We start from the raw sequence: 17858 nt of genomic DNA on the forward strand, positions 1-17858 counted from the left end.
AAACAAAGTAGTTGTTTGATATTTGCTATATCTGACAAGAACTCTTAGTCTTAGTCATCAGCTTTTCCTAGAAAAAAATAAATAAAAAAACACAGTGGAGGATCGATCCATGATAAAGGATCCAGGGATTAAATTTAAACCCCACCCCCTTTGCGGAAAATTATTTTTCTTTGCAAAATTCAGACAAAAATTAACAACTATTTTCAGCAGAAATTTATTGGTATAAAATAATTGTGGCATAAATTTTCAAATTTGTGTTACACAGTAACATGGTTGAATGACTGTGTTACACAGTAACACGGTTGAATGACTAGATCTGAAAACCTGCAATTTTAAATGGTACAAATACCATTATTGCTAAAAATATATGTAACAAAATTAAGTGAATATACAGTTAAAAAAATTTGTAATGGTAAAATCCATATATATTACGAAAAAGCCAAAATCAGCTAGAGAAACGAAAGAAAATCGTCCTTGACATATACTGGTCAGAGAGTAGATTTTGCCATGTTCAAGATAGAAGAGAGTCTTGCAAATCTGCTCATGAATATTTTAATCCTTTATGAATATTTGTTTGCTCATTTTATGAGAGCAAAATATCAGCAGTAAGAGATTTTTTTTAAACTTTGGGCATGAACTTGTTCACAGGAGAGGACAAAAAATCGGTTGGCGAGAACTACTCCTTGACCAATGGGCAGTCAAAAATATTTTAAAAGGTCATTTCTATGTAAAGGTCACTTCACAGTAAAGGTTGGCAACCATTTATTTGACTTGCATCACTTTTACATAATTCCTATTATTTGTCATGAAAATGGTACAAATGTACTAGCATAAATTAAACTTATTTCACACATTTCTGACTTATCACAATCTTATGACAAATTCATGAAATTCACTTCTTGCTACCATAACATCCACATTTGAACATAAAATCCTCAAAATCTCTATTTCTCATCAAAAACAGTCACATATTCAAAGAAGGTCAACGTTTGAATAAAATAACCCTTCAGAATTTCATTGAGTGTGGTACATTCATAACAACATCACATATAATTTCAACCATATAGAGTTCATGACCTAATTAATACATGTATATGAGCAGTAAACCCTTATTTAAAATGGAAAATACATTGAATCCTGTCTTACTACATAAAACCTGAATAAACAAGATACCTCTCTAAACCAGACATCACCTGGAATCCCTTATCAGTCAATTATAATGCAATTTGAACCTATGTAAACTACAAAACCTCCAATTAGAAAGTATTTTGTTTAGACAGGTTTAACTGTACAATGTACATTTACAGTGTGTTTTACACAGGTTTTAATGTACAGTGTACACATACAGTGTGGTTTAGACAAGTCTGATTGCATAATGTACATTTACAGTGTGGTTTAGACAGGTCTGAATGTACAATGAACATTTAGCACATTGTTTAGACAGGTATTGATATACAATGTATATTAACAGTGTGGTTTAGACAGGTCTGGATATACAGTGTACATTTACAGTGTAGTTCAGACAGGTTTGAATGCACAATGTACATTTACAGTATGATTTAGACAGGTCTGAATGAACAATGTACATTTACAGCAGAAATGTTTATTTGGCACTATACATCTTTGGTTTGCTTTTAACTAATAAATTCACCTGAGAAATACAAATTTAAAACCTCAACATCAAAATTCATAAATCTACCAACTACATGTTGCTTTAGTCTGTCGAAGAGTCTAAAATTGTGTATTATCACTGTACTGTAAAAAAAAAATGTAAAGGCCAAAACAAAAATTAAGTTTGTTTCCCGTTACCCTTACATTTTCCACTCCTTAGGTCAGGGATTTAACAGTATTAAATGAACTTGGGGAAAAAAATAATTTTCCCTACTTACATACCCAAAGCAAAGAGCTAGGGCTGGGTAAGGGGATACGAACAATACTTCAAGTGTGGCCCAAGGACAATTCTATGGTTGGTCTAAAACTTATAAATTCAACAGGAAAATCAGAATTTATTCTCTGTCAATTAATTTCAACTGTCAAATCATAAAATTTGTTCACATGACTGAAATCAAGTACTGTTATTATAACTGCACATAAAAACCTTTTTGTAATTATCATGACCATAGTGATGATAGTTCAATGAAAATGCAACATATGAGAGTAAGAAAACAAACTGGTAGCAAAGCATGACTTCGTGATTTATTCAATGTACCCTGAATTATGAAATTTTTGCCCTAAATCTGAATATAGTGTTACATGTATTTATAGAGATCCAATGTTTATCGTTCAGTAGTTCTTCATACTATTCTCAAACAACATGGCAAAGTCATCTTCTGTCTGTGGTCTTGGTGCTAGTTTGTTCACACGATGCTGAAAAAGTAAAATGAAATTACTGTAAAAGTATTAATTTTCGATGTGTACTAATTTTTGCTATTATTGCGGTGACCATAAAAGCGTGAAAAATAGTAATGCAAAATTGATTTTTAACGCTATATAGGGCTTATCATTTTTTGAATTCGCGAACATTGATACCCGCGAATATGTTCACTTGGCAGAATCTGCGAAAAATTAGCAACCGCGAAAATTAATACGCTTACAGTACTTGCATTGTTCATTACTTTCTACAGCAACAACTAATCAAAAATAGTGAAAAAAAAAGATATATAGAAGTGAAAATGTGTCAAATACATTTTACTGAAACTTGATTGAGTTATCCCTCTGATTCATTACAATGTGCCCTACCACAAAAGAAAGACTGGGATTGATTTTTGGGGTTGCAACTTGAACCAAGTAAGAATAAGGGGCCACAAAATGGATAGAAACAAGTTTTTTTCTGATTTCTTGACGACAACTTGAGTGAAAGGGAATGAATCACTATGAAATTGTACCAAAAGAGGTCATATCCCCACAGCAAGTTTCGGATTGATTTTGCAGGTTTTGACTAGAACCATTTAGGAATAAGGGCCAAAAAGTGACCACTTCAGTTCTGGACAAATTTTAACCCTGTGTCAAATGTCTAATCATAATCAAAATTCAAAGCTGTGTCAAGTTTGAATGGTGTGTCCATACTTGCCCAGCTCTTCAGGGTTTGACCTCTGTGGCCATATCAAGACGTGCCCTATGAAGCATTTCACTTGTTTTTGTTGATTATTCCAATCCCAGTACTAACAATCAATATTAAATTTATTTAAGGAATGTAACTAATATCTGAATATAGTATCCTGTATTAATAACTTCATATATTCAGATCCTAGTTACATTCCTTATAATTTAATATTCTGGCAAAAAATATGATAAATTCATATTAATTTATTCCAAAACACATGCCTTTTTCAGGCAGGGTTATTGCATTGGTAAAAGTAGTTCGTTTAAAAGGGACTTGGTTTAAAGTTCATGACCTAGTTGAATAATCAGGTTGGGAAAATTTTGTATCGTTGATAAAATAAAAACGATGGCATCTTTTCTAACAGTACAAATGGTCATATTAAATAATATAGCAATAATTCTTTTATGGTAAACTTTTCACTGGCTTATATTTTTCCAAAGACTAACCTGGAACTGTGACGTCATTAACGTCAATCAGTCCAGAGTCTGCAATTCAAATAATTCAAAACTGAAAAAAAAGGCTTTGATGAAGGAACAAATCTTACTTTTGACTGAAAGATTGTTTTTAATTTTTGATCATGTCATGCTTGCATTACCAAGCTTTGCGACAGCTTACAATAAGGTATGTAAGTCTTGTCACTTGACTCTGTGATTTCATGAGAATGGGTCCTCATCTCCCATTCAAATGCATAGAGATTTGTCATTAGCATAGCATTGAGTTTATTGTTAAAAGCAAAATATATTTTTGTGAAAAAATACTGATAAAAAATGACAAATATCTAGTTCTATTGCATAAAATTGTTAAGAAAAGCATAGAAATAGAAGATTTTGCATAGTGATACAGTGTTTTCATTTCCCGGAAGTGGACAATAAAATGCAGACTTTGGATTTCAATACATTCTACATCTAAAATTCCGGAAGGAAAACTGAAACTAGAACTAGACTTACAAGCCCTATTGTTTATAAATCACTTTAGGGTTCATAAAGAGTGAACAGCCCAAAGTTGGTTATTTCATATAAATTTGTGAAAATTTTAAAAAAAGGAGGCCGGACAATATATGTAAGCTGAACAAAAAGTAGAAATACTTAATGTGAAAGGAATTGTATCAGATGGAAGAGGACATCAACTACACCAACATGATGCCCCCTTCAGCATTTATACAAGTAAATCAAAATCTTACAGTAAGTGTCCACATACCTGGGGCAAAGTACCCTTCACCAAAGCTGGTATATCACCCGAGTCATATCCAAGGGCAGATAATCCATCAGGCATTTCTAAAGACTGCATTATCTCCCTTAATCTGTCAGCAAGGATGGGACCTGCATCTTCTTTTCTTTTATTTGTTACGTCAACTCCTGTAAAAAGTAAATTAATTTAAAAAAAAGATGGTGTCATCAAGTAACTAACAATATTATGTATATCCAAACATACTTCTATATAGTTACCTCCCAGAGCTGTCTTCTGTTTTTCAAGATCACCAATAACAAATCATATTTCACTTGTTCACTAAAGTGTAAAACAATATCAGTTGTACTCATGATCAATGATTTGAGCAGTACTCGTCAAAGATGAAGTTTCTAAGTGTTAAATGATTTTACATTTCAAAATATTCACAAAAGACTTGTGGATAATTCTTTTCTGTCTTTTGATTTTGTATTTATTCCAAATATGAAATTCATCTTAACCATCCATACCCAAAAACTCTGCTGCCTGTAAATGGCGCTCCGGACAAGCTGGAGCAGTGAACATAAACACAGCAGGGGCAGATACTATCACTGATAAACCATGTGGCTAAAAATATATGTGTTAGTTAAACAAAAAGGTATTTATTTCATGAACACTACTTCAAATAAGACACCATTAAATTGAAAACTTTTTATAGTTTTTTTTAAACAAATGTTTCTTATTAGTTCAATGTAAAAGGTTCTTGAAAAATTGTACAACACACCAAACAAAACAGTTTCAATAGGCAAGAATTATTTAATTCAAAAATAATTATCGCCGCTTAAAATCATTGACAAAATCATCCTTTGGTATAATACTCATGCTTGTATATTCAGGAGTCAAGCTTTAACTCTGTTCCATGCCTGAATTTAATAACCTTCAGTTTTTGATCAATATTCAAGTTTTACTAAAATCCATTAAATGTAATTTTTGAGTTTTTAAAATGTGTGAAACCATAATACATGTATATGTACATATATTTGACTTTATAATACAAACTTGACCAAGTCATATATCAGGTACATGACTGAAACCTACCACCATAGGATGGTCATCATCATAATCTTTTGACTTAAAATTTTTCACCATTCCAGATATTGGGTAGGACATCCCATGGCTAAAAATAGAACAAGTAATCTAATAATTGAAGCAATGTTAATCCATGCACTTACATGTACATGTATCATTTGCATGAATATAAATACATTTGTAGAGGAATAAATCTTTATAACACACTTATATGACCCAACATGATTCAGTATTAAAATTCATTCCACAGATTTACTGAAAATTGTACACTAACTTTTAATTAGAAGTAATGCATAGGTTAAGTCCTTTTGAAATCATTGTAGAACTTCTCAAGTAAGCAAAACAATTTAATAATCTTTAAAAATGAAATACACATGAGAATGTTGAATTTTGCAGCAATTATTCTTTTTCTTCTGCCTCTGTAACTCCTCAAAGAAGAAACATATTACATTTGATACATGAAATATTTTTTTACGAAAAAGAAACAAAGAAAGTGATAAACAGACTACAGGACAGAGAAAACACATTTACTGCATGCTTTGTAAAAGGTGATATTAGATATAATATAGAAGTATATATGAAGTAGGTATATCAACTAGTAAATGGCTAAATGTTGTGGATTGTCTATGAGTCACTGTGTGAATATAAGGGTTTTGGAAAGAGGGGTTACATATTTTATCATTGATCAATTTTTGCCCAATAAATGCATAGAATTAACGAAATGTTTTGAACAAAAAGGTGGGTTCCGAATGCATGAACCGTTCATGCATTAGGAACCCACCTTTTTGTTCAAAACATTTTGTTAATTCTATGCATTTATTGGGCAAAAACTGACCATTGAATCCACCCATGGATCCTTAAGGCTTCTCTCAATCGGTATATAGTACATGTACAATAAAAACCATTACATGAAAACCTTTTATAATTTATAATAGCATCAAACAGATTTTTGTAAGTGTACACTTTCTTAAAGGTAAAATGGAAAATCTTCATTTTGCAAAATTTTAAAGAACTATGTGCTTGATACAACTTTAGATTTTTAAGACAAGGATGATTTTATGTGGTAACAAACAAAGTGTAAATTGCCAAAATCAGAAGTAAATACAGCAAAAAGAAGAATTTTAATGATAAAATCTGGATTTGGCTGAGCAGGATTCCTCTTAAAAGTGGAAAAAATCATCCCTGTTAAGTAAATAAATAGATAAGATGTGTGCTATATTGACATTTCAGTGTATTTAGGAAATACTTTGACTACATAAGTACCCTCATATATTTAGATTTGGATTGTTTGAGCTAGCTGCTAAGTAGTTACAGTGGACATTGTGTTTACCAAAGGTGAGTGCCACTATTTCCAAACCCTATCCCAGCGTAACAGCTGGCAATGTGCATGGCAGCCCTGGCTTCTGTGTCGCCAATGTCATACACAGCTCTGTAGGGATAAAAGGTATAATTTATCTTATTTATGATTTTTTATATAAATTTCCTATCCTTGGACAGGCATCCTTTCTGTAGTGTGCTCCAATGATCTTATTTATACATATGTAGTCCCTGAAACAATCCACAAAACTATATGACAGATCAAAAACAAATAACAAGTGACTGATCTGATCATGGTATTGTTACGTAAAATGACAGTTGATTGGTTCATGTAAATTCAAAATTTTGGTCCAAACCAATCAAATCAAGTCCCATAATATATTAATTTAGAGCTTAAAATAATAAATCAACATGAAGTACATTTAATATTCAAGTAAATTAATTAATGTCTGAATTTATATAATTTAGTAAATGTGTGTAAAAATGGAAAACAAACTGATCCGTAAAAAATATAAACCCATCATTGGTCATGTATTGTAAAAAAGAACTATTCACTGGTTTAACAGATTGATTAATGATCGATGACTAATGGGTAATTCATGAACCATTGCAATTAGTCACACAGATAAGTTTAGATACTATACCTGACCTTTTCTATATCTACTTTTACTTCTCGTACACCTGGTATGTCATTTGTAATTTGAAAACAATCACTATAAAAAGGGCCATTAAAGGAATATTAATCTTTTCTTCTACTTGAGTTTAGCTCATATTGGATATTGCTAATTCTATATGGCTATATGGGATCGATCACATATCCATCAACAACTCAAAGCTTGAGAACTGCAAGATCCCTTTTCAGGCAAGAGGGAAAGCACCAGGCATTATTAAGGATATGTATTCACATGTCTTAAGCAATATAAATAAAGGAATATTTCAGGCATGTGCACTTTAAACACAATTTGAGTTTGGACTCCAGAATCAAAATAAACATTTAGTTTGCCACAAAAAAATGAGGCTCCACATGCATGCCACTCTGTATTCACCATAGAAACCTAGTCCAATAGCTGTCACATGTTAGTTTTATCAAGCATTAGAAGCAAACAATGTTAGTAAAGATAAGAGATAGTTCCTAAAACCTAAAGCAGGCTCAACCAAAAAACAAAAAAATAAAAGTGTGGTCATACCACAAGTGAACACCACCATTACCAAAGCCTATTCCTGCATAAGTTGACGCTAATCCCATTACTCCTCTGGCTTCATGGTCTCCAGCATCATACACTGCTCTTATGAACAACAAAATAATTTTTTTTACAAAAATGGGCAAATACATATGTATTTGGACTTCAAGGCAATCTGACAGTTACACAGAATTTATTTTTACATACTGTGCAAAGTTATAAGAAATCTGTAAGAAACAGACCTTAATTTGTTAAAAACATTAAAATCCGATACTTTGTTTTAAAATAGAAGAAAAGATAAGCTGAAGTTTCAATAACTTTTATTTGTGCCATTGTTTAAATTCATTATTTGTGGCTATTTCAACTTTTCTTTAGAAAATCCAAATCTGAGACAATGTACCTGTTCCTACCATATATGTAAACTGCTCGTAATATCAACTGTAACATAGACTTCATTTAGAACAACCAAAACGTTTGTGGTGCAACTGCATTTGACTTTCATATTTAAAGTAAAATTTTACTCTGTGTATTAATTTTATTTCCAGAAGCCTGATATACCATATGTAAAGAATCTATAAATATGCATTACAAGTAATGGTACACAAATCTGTAGTCCAACTACTACTTGAAGACGATAACAAATAACAAAATTGTTTTCCTTGCTTGTACTTGGTAACTCTGTTTCTGTAACAGTACCTACCTCTTAATATATTTATTTGTCATTTTAAGAGCATGCATACACCAGATATCACTGATTGGATTACAGCCCTGGTAGGCAGGTCTTAGATTAGGATTGGCAGGTCTGGGAACTCTGTCTTCATAAGGTATAGCTGTGTAAGATTCAATGGCATGACTGAAATATAAAATGATTCATATCTATATATACATCACTGTTTGGTGAACATGGACATCAAAAGATGTGTAGTCACCACCTCAGCAAGAGACTTGCTTCTGCATGCAGTCATCAATCATAGCTTCAATGGCACAATAACTTAAAAATTATTTGAACATTATGATTTAAGATTAGAAGCTGCATCTCACAGTCCATATTCACTTTTTGAAAATATTGGATCTGGCACAGAATATGACATGACAACCTTTTTTAAATGGGAAATATTACATAAACAAGAAAACCTGTGAGCAAAGCACACTTGATGATACCCCCAATTCCCTCCCAAGATACCATATAGGATACCCCATAAGTGATTTATGCATTCAGATGGAAAAACAAAATAGAAAGTGCTCAATGGTATTATGCAATAAAGAGTCTGAAAGTTTCATTTAATGCCATTCAGAGGAGTTGCAGACTAGAACTAGGAACGGACTGACGGATACCATGATCAATAAACACCATCCTTTTTTAATGTTGGGGAAAATAATTTGAAATCGTGTTTATTCCATCTTACCACAAAACATCAATTCCACTGTAAGCTGTAACACGTTCTGGCATAGTTCTCAGATGAAGAGGATCAACAATACCTAAAGTTGGTCTGATGGCTCTGTTTGAAATACCTGAAACAGAATTCAAATTTTTTTAGAGATATTTTTCTCGAGGTAAAAAAATGTAACTGTATTGACAGTAAATTAAGTAAGAAAAAAAATGTAAAAATTATCACCTGAAATCATAACTGACAAATTTGTGCATGTATTGTCTGACCAAGACTCAACTTTAAGATTTTTTTCTATTAAAACAACTATCAGTACTTTCAAAGAATTTTTTTCTCTGACTGCATGACGTTTTATCTATACATTTCACCTGAAATTTCACTATGACTGCCACAATGTAAAGGAATTTTTCAAATACACTTTTTGGTCTAGGTAGACTGAGACAGTTAATAAAAATCCTACCTGTTTTTGCTTTCATGGGGAGATAATCAAATACTGCTGTTCCCGTTGTTTCACTTCCTGTTCCAGCAGTTGTTGTTACTAAAATATAAACATTCATACAATAATATTAGAAAAGAATAAATTAAAACAGTCACAAAAGTTAAGAATAATACTCAGTTCTAAAAATATTCTTAAATTTTATGTAACAAAACTCTTAAGTAGTTAAGAGCGATAAAATTCCCAGTGGTTTGTTAAGTAAAAAAATCCATAATATGTCCTGGAGTTATCGAACAACTTAAGCCAGAAAAAAAATAAAAGTCTTGTTTCCTGCTAAGAGCAAAACAAAATAGGATAGATAGGACATTTAAGAAGGTAGGGAAACTTTTTTTCAAAAAACATTTTACATTGAGTTCATGGAAAAACAATCTAGTCTTTAGTGATGTTTGAGTCAAAATGGCCATAAAATGTTTAGGGTAGGTGCAAACAAATTTAAAGGGTTGCAAGAAACAGACATATTTTTCTTTTGGTCTTAAGATTATTCTCAGCCTAAGGCATATAGGAGATGGAACAATGACTGGTCAGCACAGAGTCAAAATGATATGTTCCAACTTTGGTATTAATTGAATAAGCAGTCTATGAGTCATCACTTGGACATTTTAACATTCAGAAGAAGAAAAAAGCAAACACAATAAGTCTCAAAACTTTGTCACGATGGCTAAATTATGCCGTCTTTGGATGCTAATTTCTTTTTTGCTTGGTCACCACATCAGATTAAAAAAAATTCTGCAGCAAACGTCATGATTATCTTGACTAGTACAAAGCAGGATCTGTTGGGTTGATAAAAGTTTTTGTACAGAAATGCATGAAATATTTGCCATAGGATGTAAAACCATAATCAATCAATCTGTTAGGATAAGGTATTTGTATGACCGTTGGTCAGGCATGATAGAATATAACTTGTTTTCAATGTCCATCTTGAATGTACATTAGTATTGCCAATCAATTAAAATCAAAAGTTACATATTAAATTCAAATCATTTCAATTGAAAGTGGTCAACTTTTAATCAATGTGGGACAAATGTACCAAGTAAGTATAGATGACATAAAAAAAAAACGGGCATGGCTTGACGAACAGGCTTTATAAGGAGATTCTTATAGTAGTTTCGACTATATACCTGCAATCAAAGGCTTAAGTTGATGAGTAACAGGCAATCCCTTGCCTATAGGTGCATTGACATAGTCCAGAAGTTCTGCCGTTGGATTAGTCGAGTAGAGGTTGGCAGCTTTACATGTATCCATCACAGAACCTCCTCCAACAGCTATGAACACATCAAATTCTCCTGCCTTGGCATAATCTATTGCAGCTTGGAAACTGAAAGTAGAACATATCATATAGTCTCTAGTAGTGGGAATATTGAAATTAGAACAATTAAAATAGTCAAAAACAGCTGGTAAACTGAAAGTAGAACAAATGAAATAGTCTACAGCATCTTGGAAATTGAAAGTAGAACTGGTGAAATAGTCTATAGCAGCTTAGAATCTGACAGTAAAACAGATGAAATACTCTACAACAGCTTGGAAACTGAAAATACAAGTAATGGAATTGTGAATACCGGGTAATTGGATGCCGACAATGACAGTTTAAAGTACATTTAACCATTACCTCATTACAAACAGCTGGTAAGCAGGGATAGATCCTGGTGTGTATAGAAATAAATGACAAGCAACAAAGGAAGAACATTTTTGGGTAGGATTTTCTCATTTTTTCTGTAAACTCAATATTTTTTCTAGTTTAAGGGGTGCATACAAAAAGTAGACCTCCACCTGGATAATCCCATTTGCTCAACTTTGCAGGGAAAATACAACTTTCACACTTGAAAGCACCATAGATTAGAAGTTGAAGAGCCAAACAGAATTTTGACACTATTGCCTGGATAGCATGCTTTAGGAATTAGACACACCTGTTTCCTACCTATGTAACTTATTCACTAGAGGTACCTTTGATCTGTAGGCTCTACCCTGACATCAGAATACAATTTGTAGTTGACTTTATTATCATCCAATGATTGGAGCACTGTCTTCACACAATCTAATCCAACCAAATATTTGTCAGTCATTACACAGACTTTCTTGGCTCCCATATTTAAACAGTCCTGTAAAACATATGAGATTCACATAAATATATTGTGCAGAGATAATACTTCACATAGCTTTACAATTCTGCCATACCAATGCTTATTTGTACAGTTGGACAGTACTCCCAGCTAGTAGTACAGAGAAAACTCCACAAATTCATAATTTAGTTTGTGGAAATTTCAAGTTATTAAAAGGTATTGTAGAATTGTAATGCATGTATGTACTATGATGACGTATGTACAGTGAGTCAGAAATTTTGTGAATCGAACATTCAGTTACATGTTTATATGTAAACTAAAAAACAGTTGTTATAATGTCTATGTAGGAAATTTGACTCAATACAATGCATTACAAACTAGAAATACTAAGATCAAGCTAAAAAACCTTGGCATAGGACACATAAGTAGGCTGTTAAATACTTTTATTATATATCATATACATCCTAAAACAATTCTTCAAAATCCATTGTATGGTTTACAAAAAGTTGTGCTTACCAGCTGTGACCATGTAAAAATTCATAAGTTGAATTATCTCCCCTTGGTGTAATCCGATGATAAGTATTTTCAATTATGCATATCAACATATGATTCCAAATCTTCCTTTCAAGTTTAATGCACGTCAATAGGGCAGTTTAGGATGAGTTGCCATATCAAATTATTGAGACAGACAATATGCCAATAATTGCTCATCCAAGCATTGCAAGTGTTTACAGATGTGAAAAAAGTGTCCTACTTAAGATGAAATAAGTTCATTTGCAAATGCTTTAAAGAGAATGTTTTGCAGCAAAACTTAGTACTTACCAAACCTACTTCTCTTGTAACTCCTTCACCATATCTAATATTAGAACAGGCCATCTGAAAAAAAAATTAACATTAGTCGGGCAAAGAAATAACAACATGTCTGTTTTAGGTTAACCCACCTACCTTATCTTTCTGCCTACCCTTTATGAAATGCTGCTAAACTACCTTTTTTCCTTTGAGCACTATATTAATGTCAAGAAAATCCTCCAATAAATGTCTATACAAAATAATTTATAAACTGCTGTCACAGAGATAAGTCTTGCTTGTTCGATATTGTCAATTAATGGTGTGTTTGTTAAATATTATTTTTTGTGTTGCTTTCATACTTTGTATAATAATATGAAATTACAAAATAAACATTTTTTGTGTTACCACTACAAAATGCACGGATGAAAAACCTCCATAGAGATCAAGCAAGTTTCCTCTGAGTTTCCTCAAAACAAAAGTAAATGCAAAGAAACAAGAACCAGAAAAAAAGAAGAATCAGTGAAAAAATAATACAGTGCACTCATATTATATTGCCACCTTCTGGACCAGGCTAAATTGTGGCAGTATAAGAGGTTGGGGATATATCAAGACAATAAACTGGATAGAATCTATATAACTTTTAGAAAAGTGGTCTCAAGAAATTAAGGCAATAAAAGAGGGACCGCCATTGAAGAGGGGTTTTAAAGTGAGGAAGCACTGTAAATTTTATCCATTCCACTAATAAAAATATCTACATGAATAAGAAACCTTAATGTTAAACTTTTAACATTAAATTTTAAAGTCATGCATAAAATTGGCATGAATTGGTAATGCAATGATGGTGATGCATCCGTACACCAAATATTAAAACATTAAACTTTAACAATAAATTTTCATAGTCAACAGACCATGACTGCGGGGCTATGTGCGTAAAATAGGCATCAATAGGTGATGCAATGATGGTAATGCATCCGTACACCAAATATCATTGACTTAGCATAAGGGGATCATGTTTAAATAAACTTATCAGAAAACTTAACATTAAATTTGTGGACACCATCGCCACCATCAGACAAAAACAAGAGGCTCCCAAGATCCTGAATAGCTCACCTGGTTAAATTTTTGCCTTTCAGTTGAACAAGGAGTTTTCCAACAATTTTGACTCAAGAAGACATTGGCAGGACATATCATAAGGATCATTTCAGCAATGGAAATTTTCCTTCTTTCTATCATAGTTTTCAAGATATGGCTGAAAACTGTAAAAAAAAAAAAAAAAAAAAAACCCTGTCATTTTTCATCTTTCAAGGGCAATACCTCTTACAAGGAGTCCTCTGACACCTTTGATCCCTGAAGACTTTTGTAGGCTTATAATAAGGATCATTTCAGCAATGGAAATAATTTAGCTAATGGTTTTGGAGATATATGTAAAAAACTGCTGTCTGACCCCTTTGTTCTTTTTTTAGTAAAGGTGGCCATGCTTTTCGATGGATCAAAAATGCCCACATCAGTTTCATGCATACCCTACGAAACATTCATACCAAGTTTGGTTCCAATTGGTCAAGTAGTGTCAGAGGAAAATATTTTTGAAAGAAATAACATTAAAAATATCAACAAAAAAACTGTCGAAAAACTCCAACATGGCTTAACAGATTAAAAGAAAATTTCACACAAATAGATTTTATCATGCTGAACACTTTTACCCTACATCAGAATTCTGCTAAACAATGGTTATGGAAATATATGTGAAAAACTACTGTCTGACCCTTATGTTCTATTTTTAGTTATGGCAAAGTGAGCTAAAAATGATTTTACATACCAACCCTATTTTTCATCAAAAGTAACCTTAAACAGCATTTTTTTTCTTGGCCTCATGTAAATCTTCAACATGTCCAATGTGTACTCCAATAATACCAAGCATCGACTGCAAGGCTAATGATAGACATTCAGTCAAACCAGAATAGGTACATGTAACAGATAGGTCCGCAGAAATGGATTTAAAATTAAAATATACAATTCGAAAATCAGGATAAAATATTAAAAAAAATATTTACAGTATCTAGATTTGGTACACTGAAATATTTAAATAAAATGGACATCTATCCAATCTAGTCCCTTTCAGTCATCGTTTTCAATGTCTTAACAAATGTAAAAAAAATATGTATAAGTACGATGCTTGGTTGTAGGCTGTGCCTAACTCATATTAATAAAGTAAAATCTGTTTAGACCAAATTCTGAAAAAATAAACTAGAAACCAATACCTGCCAAGGGTGATTATTTGTGGGGGATTTCTACATGAGAGTTCCAAAACATAAACTTTGAAAGAGCATTCACTAACAAACATTCAAATAAGTAGAGGCAGGTTTAATCTGTCTATTGAAGTTCTACTGATGTCATTTTTAATTCATTTAGAACCTGTATAATCCAAACACCAAATTTAACCAAATGAAAGTTTAAGTCTTAAATAGAATTCAGTTAGGTCAGGTTTCACTGTAGATGTTTTGTAAAGCATCATGGAGACAAATTATTTACATATGTATGTAACTCAATGCAATACACACTTGTAACAAATGACAAATGTATTGTGTGTTACAAATGTAACTGCATGTCTTAACTTTATTACATGACCATCTTTAATAACCACAGTTATAAGTATGTTAAAAATAAAATTTTAATTAGTGTACTATAAAAGAGGAGTGGCTACTTGCCCTTAAAATGTGTGATATGCCTAAGTGATACTCTGTATATGCATTTTGTACAATTATATGGCTAAGAAAAAATGTCTGTTTAAGGTTAAATTGGATGAAAAAATAGGATGGGCAGGTAGGACAAATTATTTTATTTTTTTAACACTATTTTGTACATACACTTATGGGAGGATATTTTGACTTTAATAGTGCTCAGCTAAAAATATATGGATGAGATGTGCTAGGGTAGGCAGAAAAAAATAGGGTAGGTAAGTAACAAGTTTTTTTCTTGGCCTGTTGAGAAAGTTAGGCCAAAGATATACAAAGATCACTCTAGTCATAACTACCATCTTCTTAAACATAGTAAGCAACACATACTGAATTTTATAGTTTAACAATTAAATAGTGAAAACAACAACCAAAAAGGATGCAATGTAAAAAAAAACTTTTACAAAATCTAACTTTACCTTGAAATATTGTCTGCACCAAAGAAATAATGCTTTTACACTATCAAGTTATTGATTTATACCAGAAGTAAATATTAACAGCAGTTTAAGAATCGTGCAGGTGATTATATAATAGTGTAAATAAAATAATTAAGAGGTTAACATTTTTCATGATGGATAAAAAAACAGGGCCCGATCCAGACATTTAAAAATTAAGGGTAACAGTCGGAGTTCCTCAGAAAAAGGGGGTTCTAGGACATAATTTGACAGTTTCTGTCAATTTTACATATGAAAATTACAAATTTTCCAATAAAAAGGTGGCACTGAGATCATTTATATTTATATTCAGTTTACTTTTGTAGTCTTGTTAGAGCAATTGAAATTTACCAAATATTCTTATCTTGAAACTTAAACTTATCAACGTCAGACTGCACATATATCTTATCATTCTTACCTCAAAGGCATACTCTTTCTCTGTTGATGCAGTGCCATATTTAGCTACAAAAGTTTTAAAAAATGAAATAATTGCAGAAAATTGATTACAATATAGTTAACTATGTAATATTTAGTAAAGAAATTTTAAATGTAGCTAACATGGTTTATAATTTTCAATTTGAAACAACTGGAACAACAGCTACTAAGTAAATTAATACACGTCATTTTCTATAATAATAAACCAATGTTGGTCAGTTCAGTGTGTAAAACTCCATTACACATAGCAAAAATAAAGATTCTACTTATGACTTCAAAAGCATCTTTAATCTTGAACGGAGAGACATGTATAAGTGCTGTTTGATATTAATCTTCAATAAAAAACATAAGTCAACCAAAATGTGTTTACCTTTTTGTTGTATAGCAGGTAGCTGTAAATTTCTTAGCTTCCTGAAACATTAAACACATAACAGATGACAAAAATTTAGACAAGATTTCTCCAAAATCTTTAAGATAATTTTAATAATGCTAACGCTACAGTTCTATTTTGCTAGATATTTATAATTACAATTTATTTACGTAACATTCTCTGCTTCCATACAATATTCATTCATTCATCCAGTAAATCATGCCTTTAACTACAATGTACTTTATACATGTACAAACAATTCCTGAACCAATCCGAGCAACTATTTGACGGATCAAAGACCGCTGACTGATTGATTGGTGAATGATCGTTAACCGATGACCGGTGACCAATCTGATTGCAGTTTTGTTACGTAAAATGACAGATGATCAGTTCATGTAAATTAAAGAATTTCCATTGGAACAGATCCAATATACTACCATACTGAATTTACCTTAAATTTAAGACATTAAATTCAGATATATTATTGTTAAAAATAAACCAAATGTAGAATAAAAGTAATAGAACGATGTTTAAATCTATTAAATTATATAAATATGTGTAAAAATTTACAAACAAAACAAAGGAATCCGTAAAATATATTGACTGTTCAGTGGTCACGTGATACAATCACTGGTAAAATGGGTTGTTGGATCGATGAACGATCACAATTTTAGTTGCATGAATTGGTTCAGGTACTGTATTAAAAAATCTTGCATTGCTCTGATTAGTTTACATATATACTTTTGAGGATTTTTTTTAATATTCATGATCACAAAAAAAAAAAAATCCATCATTTTGCTGTAAATACATGAATGATAAATACTTGTGTGGGATTTTTATTGGCAAAAGCACTTATTTGTTGTAATATTAATAAGCATTTAAAACACACTTAGCTGCGAAACGTAGCTCTAACTACTTTTTTATGTATTTTCTTAACGTTAGATCAAAATAAAAAAAAAGATCAAGAGCTACGATTTCGCAGCTAAAACACACTAACATAAAAGCTACCACTTAAACTAAAAGTAAAGCATAAGTCTTACTTTGAACATGCTCTGTGAAAGAGGCGAGAAAACCTTGAGACGTTTGATGTAGCCATCTTTCTCAGCTGACAACCCTTGGAAAGGTAAACAAGATAAGATTTAATTCAGGTCATCAAAGTTCATCTCCCATGTCGCTGAGCGTCCTAGTTTGTGCACTTAGTAAAATGTGTTCATTTCTTGATTTTACAGTAAAAGTGCATTATTGTCATTTGAGCGCGGACGTCGTAGAGAACACCATTAAATCAACACTTCAGTCGATGACG

The 17858-nt window shown here is 31.9% G+C and overlaps 1 protein-coding gene across 2 annotated transcripts; it reads right to left on the bottom strand.

The window, feature by feature from the left end:
• Positions 1-200: 200 nt before the first annotated feature.
• On the bottom strand, positions 201-17758 carry LOC148598363 (hydroxyacid-oxoacid transhydrogenase, mitochondrial-like). 2 transcript variants are annotated; one of them, XM_088560859.1, is made up of 14 exons: positions 17596-17758; positions 16556-16596; positions 16169-16212; positions 12618-12671; positions 11680-11834; positions 10857-11053; positions 9703-9780; positions 9261-9366; positions 8555-8707; positions 6687-6785; positions 5366-5444; positions 4798-4894; positions 4301-4458; positions 201-2367 (listed from the first exon to the last, which is right to left on the bottom strand). In XM_088560859.1, the coding sequence occupies exons 1-14, from the start codon at positions 17649-17651 to the stop codon at positions 2284-2286; spliced, it is 1401 nt and encodes a 466-aa protein (XP_088416985.1). In that variant the 5' UTR covers positions 17652-17758; the 3' UTR covers positions 201-2283. The 2 variants fall into 2 exon arrangements, with proteins under 2 accessions (XP_088416985.1, XP_088416986.1); XM_088560860.1 differs by lacking the exon at positions 6687-6785 and adding an exon at positions 7861-7959.
• Between the last annotated feature and the right edge of the window lie 100 nt (positions 17759-17858).

The sequence above is a fragment of the Perna viridis genome, chromosome 14, assembly GCF_037379345.1.
Source record: "Perna viridis isolate PV_CMFRI_1.1 ecotype Kerala chromosome 14, ASM3737934v1, whole genome shotgun sequence".
In the NCBI taxonomy this organism is placed as follows: Eukaryota; Metazoa; Mollusca; class Bivalvia; order Mytilida; family Mytilidae; genus Perna; species Perna viridis.